This window comes from Patagioenas fasciata, chromosome 3 (assembly GCF_037038585.1).
Source record: "Patagioenas fasciata isolate bPatFas1 chromosome 3, bPatFas1.hap1, whole genome shotgun sequence".
NCBI lineage: Eukaryota > Metazoa > Chordata > Aves > Columbiformes > Columbidae > Patagioenas > Patagioenas fasciata.
In genome coordinates, this window is record NC_092522.1 from 74,310,920 (window position 1) to 74,323,413 (window position 12,494).

Consider the following 12,494-nt stretch of genomic DNA (forward strand, 5'->3'; position numbering starts at 1 on the left):
TGCCATCAGCAGTTTTGTTGGATTCAGCTCTGTGAAAAGAAGTGAAGATAGTGAAAATGGAGGCTGCCAAGTTGATCTCAGTTAAGGAGTAGATGGACTTTATTTTAATCCCTATATATGCAGCAAATTTGACACAATTTGTTTACAGAGAGATTTTCATGATTGGCCTGTGCACTGTGATATTTTGCAGATCACTGCAGATAAAAAAATAATTACAATTGCACTTTGTACTCTCTCATATCAGGAACATTGACATGCGAATTATTTAAAAGGTATCTGCCTTCAAAATTGCAGTGCTAATTTATGCAGTGCTGTCAAATTATGCCTTCCATTTCTTGTAAGTGCAAAGTCAGAAGCTGTTTGAAAAACTGGAGCTAGAAGGCCAGATTTCACACTGCCTTGCACCCTCATTTACACTTGTGAATAGTGAATAAGAAGTGGGTGAGAAACTCTGTCAGACAGAAGGCTGCCAAAACTGGGAGAGCCAAGGGGAAGAGATATTTCAGCTTTTGCTTTTGTTACTTTCTGGCAAACATTAACTAATAATTTTGCCTTATTCTTCATCCTTATACTTGGAATGCAAAACGTTTAGGCTCTGAAAGCTGAAGGCTTACATAAGTTTTTGCTAAACAGATGTGGAAATGTCACTTACGTATACTCAATTGATCATGGCTGATAACTTAGGTGTGACGCTGAAAGCAATTCTTTTGTCCCTAGATCTATAGAAAATCGCTGCTGGGAGGCCATATGGATGTTGTGGCTCATGTTGTGTTCCTAGTGAAGGATCTAGTAGTGGATTCAATAAATGGCTATTTGTACTGGGCCACGATGTACTCAGTGGAGAGTGCAAGACTGAATGGAGAGGAGTATCTTGTGTTACAGGAGCAGCTACAGTTTTCTGGTAAACAGGTGACTGATTTTTTTTTGTTTTTCAGTTGGGGGTGTGTGATTAGATCTCTTGAATATAGTCAGTGTTCTTGGTTGTCAAGATCACTGTGTTATGACCAGAAAAATGACATGCCTTTCTTACAATATTGTCCTATCATTTCAAGAACAGGATAAGAATTTATTCTTGTAACAGCTGTACCAAAACTCTGGCCTGTAATTCTAAAGTCAGACCATTACAACAAAATGTGATGTAAAAGGCATCCTTATGGCTGTAATGCTGCTCCTTCCCATACGTGAAAGTTACTTGCTTTTTCTAGTTGTCAGTTCTGGCTTTCCCATCAAAATACAGAACAGGAGCTCCATAGCATCGTGCCTCTTCTTTGATGTTTCCCACCTCACAGGTCCTGACAAAGCTAGTTTGGGGGCCAGACACTTGCTGGGGACACCAGAGTGGCACTTCATGCTGCAGAGGTGCTGCTGCAGGGACAGCTTTTGCTTGCGGTGATGAAAGAGGGGGCATGGCAACTGGTGCCATGCCTGTGCTTGCTTCCTTCCTTCCTTCTTTTCCCTCTCCTCTTCTCCCCTCCTCTCCCCTCTCTCCTCCTCCCCATGTAGCTGGGAGAAGAGTGATGGATGACCCAACTCCCTGATAAGAAAACCCCCTACTGCCACAAAAGGGACTGGGGGATGCTGTAAGTCAGTAGGATGGGGACTGCAGACCTGGTGAAGCACACAAGGGTTGATGAACCTATAAACCTTTCCCAGCCTGTGTCCTGAGCAGGTCAGGCTGAGTGACTGTCCCATCTTTTGCAGTGCTTTTACTCTATGGAGTCTTTCTCAAAGAAAAGCTGAATGCTCTCCACCTCAAATCACAGCCAGTGTGGGGTTTTACCCTCTGTCCCAAGTGTTAGACTGCCACAGAAGAAGTGAAGTTAGCTATGTTATTGCTGCAACAGCTTTCTTTAATACACAGCTCTTGCTAAAGAAGCCTTTAAAAAAAATCCATCTGTCTTAGAATTTCTACTCCAATTTTACCTGAAGACAACCTCTCTATTAAAGACCCTTTCTAAACTTTAGACATCTGTGTTTCTTGGTTACCTTTGTATCATTGCCCAAAACATTTCCATTTAGTTTCCTAAAGGAGAAGAGGCTGAAGTTTCCTTGATTATTAAAACAAAAGCCAGGCTTGACTTAGTCTCTGCAAGGTATTTAACATTCAGAAAGGCCAACCAGTCTCACAGATCCTTGTTACATTGATGAGGCCCTTGGGGGCAGAGGGAAAGCTGGTTCTGGTGTGGCATCTGCTATGTTTGTAAACCTAACTGCAGAAGAACTGAACAATTTTTGCCACATGTCTGTGCTGCAAATGGTCACTGTATTTTCCATGGCTCTTCACGGAAGCTGGCTGGTGTGGACTGTCTTCATGGGAAGAGACATGATGTCCCAGCTCAACAGCGCACTTACCACATACCTTCTGGGTGATGCGTTGCAAAGCACTGAAACTTTGCAGTTTATTCTAAGCGGTGAACACCACCTTCCTTGCCCTTTTCTTCTGATTCACTACCTGTTTCTCTGAATTGCCTCATGCTAACCTTAAATTTTCTTGTTCTTGTTTTCAAGAACCTTGGCAGCAATAAGACTGCTTGTCTGTTCCTGTCATTTTTTTTCTGCACCTTTATGTCAGTGATACCAGCCTTCAACCATCCACTTATTCACACCTCCTACAAACAAACGTCTCCTCTCCTACTTCGATGCTGCCCCTAATCTATGCACTGACTTCCTGAACTCAGCCTCCTGCTGTGATGCGTACAGGAAAAAAGCCAAGTAAAAATGTCTAGGTTGAGAAGTGACCAGTTATAGCTGACAGGTGTTTGTTCATTAAAATAAACCTAAAATAAACCCAAAATAAACCTATCAGGAAAAAAAGGGCAGTATAACATTATTTAAAGGTGGAATTACCAAGCTGGTCATTATGTTTTGCACAAATAATAATATGTATCTTCCTTACACAACGGAGTTTTATCCCCAAAATAGTACCTCTTACCTCAATATTAAAACAGAGATGTAATAGTTAATTTTTGTTATCCAACACTTAGAGCATGTTCTCTGCATAACTGGTTGTTACTGGTATTTGCTAGCTCTTTTTCTAATAAAGAGTGGCTGCTCAGCTGATCAGTACAGAATCTTCATCAGTATATAGCTGTATCTTGTTTTAGCTTGAAATCTGTCTTATAAGAATAGAAGTGACTACTTTGTAGATGACAGATTTCCTAAACTAATATGAAGGTAGAGCTTTGAAAGTCTAATTTCTTTGGCTGAAACTAGATCCTTTTATGACAATTATTTTATTTTCCAATCAGTTGTTTAGCTTAGCTAGTGCGTATTGGCATAGCTTGATTGATTTTGGCAGAGCTACTCTGATCTATCCCAGTTTAGGATCTGGCACAGAATTTCCAAAGCCCTTAGTAAGTCGTTCACATGGTACAATGTGCCTTGGACAGAAGTAATTTATAGGGCAGCAGGAAAGTGTGTTGTATGAAGGAGGGGGCAGGACCCTCTCGGTGTGGCCTCTTAATATTTCTAATCAAGGGGTATTTCAAGAAGCTAAATCTATCTTGCATCTCATGATGTAGAGTTACGTTGCATGATCACAACTACATATAATGTCCAGACATTCATACCTCTCCTGAAATGGGAAAAGTTTGTCTATTTTTGAAGTGCAACGAAAGGGAAGTGGTAAGTTACTGCCTAAGTCCTCAATATTAATAGTACCAATATTTCTTTGCCTTTTGTTAATGGTAAGAGAGGGATCAGAAGAAAAAAAATGGGCACATCTATGGGAAAATGTAATAGTTGCAGAAAATAGTGGGGCAAAGAAGGAGGATCCAAGTGTTTCAAAAAACCAGACAGATCCAGGAAGATGTAATTTGGTGTTGAGCATGAGAGGGAGCGTAGGTAAATGCAATAAAGTATAACATGCTTGAGTAAATATACACTCAGGCACATACATACTGTAAAATATTTTTAACAGGAAAATCTACAGGAGCAATCATTCAGACCTTGATTTTCTGACACACAATGTCAACAGAAATATGTCAAGATTGCGGTTACATAAGGACCAACAGACAACTAAGGGATGTGGCATTTGCTTTCCTGTCATCATCTTCTGCAGTTTATTAATGAAGAGTTAAAAAAAAAAAAAAGTCTGCTCCACTTACATCCATAATGGAAATCTAAGCTTATAAAAGAATAACTCCAACTAGTGTTTGGATGAGAAGTTTGAGAGCTGCCAGAAAACACGTTCAGAGAAACCCCTAACAACTTGTAAGCTGTGCTAATGACTGAACTTGATAATATTTAGCAGACTAATTTGTGGAAGCAAATTCTTTGTTACTCACAGAACAGATTAACAGATATCTGATTTCTATTATTTTTGCATATGGTATTGAATATGTTGTTTACTGCAAGAGCAACAAAGCTCTATTTTTAAATACTGGATCCTATTGAAAAAAAATCTTGCACCTAATTTAGATGAAAATGAAATATTGAAGTAAGGAAAAGGAAGATTGTTTCATTTCCCGCCCTGACTCTTATTTAATCATAAATGATTTACAAAAATGTAAATATTTGAATTTCCTGTTTAACCAAATACATCAATAAAAATTTTGCACATATATTCCATAAATAATGTAACACATTTAATATTCTATGCATAAAATCAAAGCTAGAAAACAAAGACAAAATATATGAAATACTTATTTCAAAAAGTGAGTCTGACTTGCAGACTGGATATCAACCACCTGTTTCTGATACAGAATATTAAAATACAACAGATGCTCTGAAATTTTGATAGCTAGTTTCACTAATCTCTTGATATACCATTGTCATCATATCAGAAGTACTCAGATACTCCAGGGGTGAACACTGCCTAGAAAATGCTGCCTAAAAATCATCGGTTGCTATAACGGGGTGTCTACCCAAGACCAGATTATTTTCTAGTGCTACTTCTCTTTGTGTTAGAATAAAGCTTCACAGTAATGTTATTTTTGCCAATAATATTTTTGCCAAAGAGCTACTCATGATGCTGTCAAGACATCAGAAGAGAAGGCATGTTTAAACTGCTATTTGGACTTGTTTTCCTCAGGTGGTTGGTTTAACTTTGGATCTCACCTATGGTTTTCTCTACTGGCTTGTGCAAGATAGTCTATACATAAACCTATACAGAGCTTCTCTTTGCAAAGAAGGGTAAGTAAATGTATAGCAGAAGTAAGAAAGTCTGTATTTTCTAGTTTTTGTGATACTCTTTAAAAGCAAATTTCATGCAGTGCTGGGCAGACTCATTACTAATTTTACAATGAACGAAAGAAGAGATAATGGTCACACTTGACTGATGGCAAACTACATATTGAGATGGTTGTTAACATGTTTTTACAGTAAGAGAAACATAGTATGGATACTTAACTGAACTGAGGTTATGCTCATAAATTCTAAGACTCAGCTTTAGGAAATAATCACCATTTATTTTCTATTTTATCTTGACATTTACAAGAGCTGACAGTTTTCAAGTGCCCAGAGCTGTAACTTGCTCAACTTGCATGGAGCTTAGGACTTGAACTGACACCACTTTCTCACCCGAGCAATCAGAACTCAGCAGGCTTTCCTCTTGAGCACCCTGAGCTTGAAATGGCTTCATTATTCCTGAAAGGCAAAGTTTTTTTTAAAAAAGCATAAACCCATCTTTATAGGTCAGCTTGAATATATGCTAAGATCTCAAGAAAAATGGTAATTTGTTCTTTAAGTGCCAAGTGCATGATGAGTGGTGGCTCATGAAACTGCATTTTTGCTTCCTTTCATGTGGAGAGTAGGGAGAGTGCCTTTTTTTTTTTTCCCCCCAAGCATCAGGTTAAACCTCTTAAACTTAATTGAACAGTATCTGTATTTGCATGTGTTCATGAAGTTGCTGGCTTTGTGTGGAATCACCTGAATTTTCTGATTTTAGACTTTCTATGATTAATGGTAAACTTTGAAAGAATCAAAATGTGTTCATTACTTTTAGTAATAACATGTATCTCCATTCTGAACCAATTGACAGCCATAAATCATTGTCCCTGGCATGCCAGAACAGTGAGATTAGAAATAATCCATTCTAATGGACCTGATAACCTGTGAAAGCTTTTAAAAATTTGTTTTGGATAGAATGTGTCTAAGAGGAAATGCATTTCTGACATGGCAAAATGATGCCTCTTATGCTTTATTTAATCTCTTACCCAGAAGACAAATTGAGACCAAAAAAAGGCCTGTAAATTCTGACATAGAAATAACAAGACAGATTAAATAACTGGTGAAGCCAGTGGAGGAAAATGTTAACAGCGTTGAATAAATAATGGAAGGTTATCAAGGAAACTAGTAGGGTCAGATTAACTGGGAACTTGCTGTAACGAAGCAGAATGAATCTCATGCAGTGAAGTAGTCTCCACTGTTTCAGTGGGGCTGATGTTTCAAAATCTTTAATTTTCTACATACATACATAAGAATATTAAGTTGTTTTATAATTGTTTTCTAATGAGATCAAGGGAATGAAGGCTTTGTTTTGTGGGTGTTCCTGCAATGTGCCATTCTAAAAAGTGTTCTGCTGCAGAGAACTTCAAGAAAACTTTTTGAATTATTTTCCTGCCTCCTACGTGAGTATTTAAAATTTGAATTATGAGAATCTTATTAATGTGTCAAATATTGCATAAATTTTGTTCTCTCCACACGTGTTTTCAGTTTGTTAAACTCATACATGTTTTCACAGTTGTGGTAATGCTATCGTCACAGAATTTGTAGCATGGAGTACCTCAGAAGTATCTCAGGTTGCACTGGAGTACTACAGTGGTCGTCTGTTCTGGATTAATAGTCTTCAGTTCATTACAACTCAGGAAGTCAATCAGAGCCTTAGCATTCCCTTCTCACAGCCAGCAGAGTTTGAAGCCTTTACACTTGTTCACACATCACTTAAACCTTTGCCAGGTACATTATTTTCTTTATCTAAACTCCTCAATAAAGGTGTTCATTGTCAACCTGTAATTCTTCATTCTTGAAATTCTTTAGTCATTTGACAAAGGATAATAACAACAACAACTTATTAATAAATATATCAGACTATAACTGGATAATATACAATTATAAAAGCTGATGAGTATGGCTAAAAAGAAAACATGGTGGTGTTAGTCATGGTTTCTATCTAAAGACAGCTTACAGGATTTTCAATAGTACTTTAATATTCTAAGTCAGGTTTGAAAAGTCTACCTATTGCTCACATTCTTTAAATTATTATTATTTCTTCCTCTCTTTATGGACAGGAAATTTTTCTTTTACACCAAAAGTGATTCCAGATTCAGTACCAGAGTCTTCCTTCAGGATTGAAGGAAATTCTTCAAGTTTTCACATCACTTGGAGTCCTTCCACAAATGTGGACTGGGGAACCGTCTTTTACTGCACGGGATCAGAAGTGCTACAAGTGAGGATATTCATGCAATCCCTCCTTATTATCCACATGTATTTCTGTGTCTGCTTGCTGGTGTATATATTTTAAAATCAAAATACAGTTTATTTCTTCCCCGGCATTTGCAAATCAGTCAAGCAATGAAACTAAACTGTAAATATAAAGCAAGTTGTCCTGTTTCTCCAGCGCTGAGGCCGGCACAGGAGGAGCACAGGCTTAGCAGTATCTCTGGGTGAGCTGCTGGGGTGTGAAGAGTGGGTGAGGAGCTCCCAGTGCTCAAAGTGTGAGAAAGCCTTTCACAGTAAGTCAGAGACAAGAAGTGTCCTCTGAGCTGCCAGTGGGACAGCCTTTGCCTGAATGTGAAATCTAGCCTTCATCCATGCTTAATTTCAGCATGTTTAGTAGTCTGTACTTTATATCAAAGGGCAGATTGCTAGCAGATTGCTACGCATCACTGCAGTGGCACAGGAGCTGGTGGGAAAACTCACAGGAAGAGAAACTTTGTCTTGAATTAGTTGACCAGACTGGTGAGCGGAATGTTGGAAAACTGAAGGCCTTACTGAGAGGGAAATAAATGCTTTGTTTTATTTTTTTTGCTGTTTTGTTTCATTCGCAGTCTTTGGAGGATGAACAATGCCTCCATCACCATAACCTGACAGTGCCATCCTACCGAGTTGATGGCCTGGAACCATTTGCACTCTTCGATTTTACTGTCACTCCATACACATACTGGGGCAAGGCATCAACAACATCTGTATTCCTTCGAGCCCCTGAAGGAGGTACCAGAATTTTAAATCCCATTCCTCACTTGTAACAGATACTGGAACCAGGTCTGTGTCAGCAAGTGAAACCCTGGAGAGAAATGAGCAGGTTCAGGGCTAGTCAGCTGTAGACAGAGTTGCAAGGACATGTTCTTGAGTATCTTTGGCAATTATCTACTGCACACATAAATGCCTGCAGCAGCAGCAATAAAATTTGGAACAGAAAGTGCATGACAATATGCACCATGTGCCTATGACTCTGAACAAGAAAGAGAAATTGAGATCCATTACCATGACCATCAAAGGCTGCATGTAATATATTAACTGCTTAGTAAGTTTTTACTAAAGGTTATGCACTTTTTACTTCAGTGTTTAATTTTGCACTCATGCAGGTCAAAGTCAAGTCAGCTAAAATATAGTGCTGAGTGACTGGAGTGCTGAGAAAGCTTATGAGCTGCAGCAGATTTTGAAGTGGTGAGGAGAGTGAATACCGTACACTCTATACAGAGAATATTCTTGCAGCTCCATTGTTTTCTACAGGAAACTTGGCTAAATAGATGTGTCCTAAACTGAGTGCAGGAGTGAGTTTTTCTCTGTTTATATAGCTCTTTTTTGCTAAGCAAGTTAAAATCAGATACCTACACACCAATTAAAAACAGAAAGAAATTACCATTAAGTTTTCATATTCTTATCTAATTTACACCTCACCAATTGCTATCTGCCTCTGCCAGCATTGGAGTTGTAAAGTTCAGGCTCAAAACTGAAGGAGAGTTATTTATGAAGTAGAACTAGGAGTACTTTGCTCTGTGTTTTTACCTTTTTTTTTTTTTTTGTCTTTGATACAGTTCCTTCAGCCCCTACGAACCCCAGAATATATGTGTTACGAAATAACCTACATAGAAGTGATGAGAATGTCCTTGTGGAGTTCAGGTGGGACAAGCCTGAAAGGGACAATGGAGTATTAACACAGTTCAGGGTTTACTATCAACTATTGAGTCAGAATGGCACCACTGGCACCTCCACAGAGTGGAATGTGAACAACATCAAACCCACCCTGATGGTCTTTTCTCTCAAGAATGTGCTTTCTAGCCTCACAGTAAGGTTTCAGGTATGAAAAATTACTGAACTTAGTTCATGCTAGATGGTAGATGTTATCAGTGCAGCCTAATGGGTTTGCCCAGGAGATGGTATTGAACTTGGGGCAAGAACTTGTGGTTTTTGCTTATGGAACTGCTGATTCACTGACTCACCTTTGGATACCTGGCTTAACCTTTCTACGTATTGTATTGTTCACTAAATAGGGTGCAAAACAACGCTGCAATATTATACAGGTTTGATGAGGCCCAAAAGAACCTTTTCTAGAGGTCTTTCAAAACCACTGCTAAAAGCTACAAGTTAAACACAGATTCTGCTGAGCTAGTGGAGGTAGATGGGCTATTAAAACAGAGCCGCAGAGTGAGATAAATTCCCCTGCTGAAGAAATGCAAGGGCTTGCATATCTTTCACAAGAAGAGACTTCCACAGTAAAGCTTCTCAAGAGGTCACACTTTCATTTTGATAGAAGGTTTAGAACACACAGATTGTGTGCCTGAAAGACAGGTTAAAAACACGGGAGCATGTAATAGGTAGGGTACTGATGGGAGAGAACACTATGTTGGTTGCAGCATCAGCCAATAGTAGTAACTACTCCAGCCTGGGGAAGAAGACAAGCCTGTCTGGTGTCCTTTGAGCTCCATTTGATAGATGCGGCATAAATTGTCACTCTCTGGACCATTGCTTAAAATTCTCTTCATAGCCATGGTCCAGCCCTGAATGCAGCCTTTAAACTGACCAGCACATCCTTAGGTCAAACAGAGCACATGGATGGATTCCTAGCTGAGCAGCCAGGGGATCTGTTTGTTGTTGTTTTGTGTGTGGGGGGGTTTTTTTATGTTTTGTTGTTATTTTTTTTTTTTTCTCATTAACTGTGATTCTACAGGCTCCCAGATGCAATGATTTTTGTTGCTATTTAACATACATAACAATCTTCTGTCCCACAGGTGCAAGCCTTCACCTCTGTGGGTCCAGGACCTTTGTCTGATATAGCTGAGAGGAACTCATCAGGTCTGTATGACTTAGATGCCATCTCATGGTTTGTGTCTAATAGCTGGTGAAATTTTCAACGTGGGAATTTGGTAATTTGATAAATAGCCTCCGACACATCGTGTGACATTTGTTTTACCCTACAGTAGATATCACAGAGTTACAGCTTCTGACATGAAATGGTTAACATATTTCTTATCATTAGAGTAGATGTCAGGCATTTTAAGCCTTTCCTCAAAATTATGTAAAATTAACTTTTCTAGGCAACCTCAGGAGAGTACAGAACAGCAGGTTTTGATCTGTAACCTGCATATTGCTAGAGATCATAGAAAATTTCTACTTGGGCTGTGAAAAGCAACCAGGAGAGTTAGAGACCTAGTAGGGATTATAGACTATTTATACTTTGGCTGTTAAAGATAATGAAGTGAGCAAATCTGGTTTTACTACACATTTGAAAAAAAATTTAAAAAACCTCAGAAGTTTATACGTGATGACAAGAAGATATCTCATTTTTTTATTTATTTGCTGTGACATATGACCAAATATAATTTGTGCAGGGCCATAATTTATTTTTATCTTGTACTTCTTTGAATGATTGCTATTGTTTAGATTTTTTTTTTGTAAATTCTGTTGTGTACTTTTCTTTCCAGATCTTTTCCCTGTCCCAACTCTAATAACTCTTTCTGCCAACAAGTTGTTTCTTACTGACATAGACAATAATAATACCATATGGGAACTTTCAGCAAAGGCAAATGTAAAGGACATCTGTTATACTGTTAATGATGACAAAGTGTACTATATCGTAGAAGATTCTCTTTTTCTCCTGAATATAAAGACTGCTTCAAAGTTGCAGGTATTCCATTGTTCATTCCCTTTCTTGAGAGAATATAGGAAAATATGTGGCCATTATTGCATTATTTTTGGGTTAATTATGTTTTTGAAGAAGTCAAAACTTCATATTTGAAACAGAAAAAAAAGCAGCATGCTGAGCAAAGAACATTTAATGGTAAAATACAGTGGGGAAAACAGAAGTGGAAAGACAATTTTCTTAATGACTGTCAGTTTGTTTGAGATGTAATATGAAATAGATTCGCTGGAAAATTTTCCTTTCTAGCAGTACAATAAAAATACATACAATATAATTTTTAGTGTATAATACGATACAACACAACACAACACAACACAACACAACACAACACAACACAACACAACACAACACAACACAACACAACACAACATAACATAACATAACATAACATAACATAACATAACATAACATAACATAACATAACATAACATAATATAATTTTTTGTGGTCATCAATAGCTATTAGAATAAACCAGAGTATGACAGTGGTAAACTTTTCCTATTAAACATGTATGATTTTACTGTCATCTGCTTTGTTGACAAGCTATTTCAACAGAGATTTAATTTTAAATTACATTATTAAATACAGTATTTTTTGTTTGTCAAATGGAATTAAATTAAACTTGATTTCAGTCTAATTTCAAGTATATGGAAGCAATATTGAAGTAACAACTGGTATTTGTGAGGCAATAATTTTAATTTGTATAAAAATATTGAAATCTTTACTCCATGGGATCTCTTTATATTTTGACTTCTACTTGTCAAGTAGAAACTATTTCAGAAAAAAATCTAATTTCATAATGTACTAACATCAGGTGGGACAATTCTGCTCTCAAGTAGCTTTAGTAATGTCTTTATTTTTCTCATAAGTTTTTCAAAGATGCATATCTTCATAATGCCACAGCCATCACAGTTGACTGGATTGCAAGACACATCTTTGTTGCCCTGAAAACACCACGGAATGAAACTGAAATATTTGTTATTGATCTTGAGCTCAAGATAAAATCTCTAAAAGCCTTGAACATACAGTTGGGTAAAAGTAATTCAACTGTATCATCTCTGTTGTCATATCCTTTCTTAAGGTAAGACATATATTACTAGTAACTTTTAAAAGCATATTCTAAACATGATTTTCATGAAATCATCAACTGCTGGGACCAAAAAGGACCTTTTATAGTATATGAATTTTTGCATCATGTAAATCTCAGAAGTTTCTGGATGTAGTTCTACTTTTATGCTGCTAGTTGAGTTTGGACACATCTAATTTCAAAAGATGTCTGTGTTTGAGTAAAGATTTCAAATGATACTTAAATACTGATAGGTTCTTCTACTTAAGTGATGCAAAGTCAGCACCAAACAACAATATTTTACAGTAACTGTTTTATCCAGAATAGTAAGTTATTGTGATGTTC

General features: G+C 37.5%; 1 protein-coding gene across 1 annotated transcript in view; it reads left to right on the forward strand.

Moving 5' to 3' along the window:
- The window catches only part of ROS1 (ROS proto-oncogene 1, receptor tyrosine kinase), a 74,589-nt gene that overhangs the window by 20,136 nt on the left and 41,959 nt on the right, over positions 1-12,494 (forward strand). Inside the window, exons 17-25 of the mRNA XM_065834956.2 lie at positions 718-909; positions 5,033-5,133; positions 6,683-6,897; positions 7,230-7,387; positions 7,989-8,151; positions 8,979-9,241; positions 10,173-10,236; positions 10,866-11,068; positions 11,953-12,164. Of these exons, the coding sequence (XP_065691028.2) occupies positions 718-909; positions 5,033-5,133; positions 6,683-6,897; positions 7,230-7,387; positions 7,989-8,151; positions 8,979-9,241; positions 10,173-10,236; positions 10,866-11,068; positions 11,953-12,164 (1,571 nt within the window). The remainder of the gene's footprint in view (positions 1-717; positions 910-5,032; positions 5,134-6,682; positions 6,898-7,229; positions 7,388-7,988; positions 8,152-8,978; positions 9,242-10,172; positions 10,237-10,865; positions 11,069-11,952; positions 12,165-12,494) is intronic.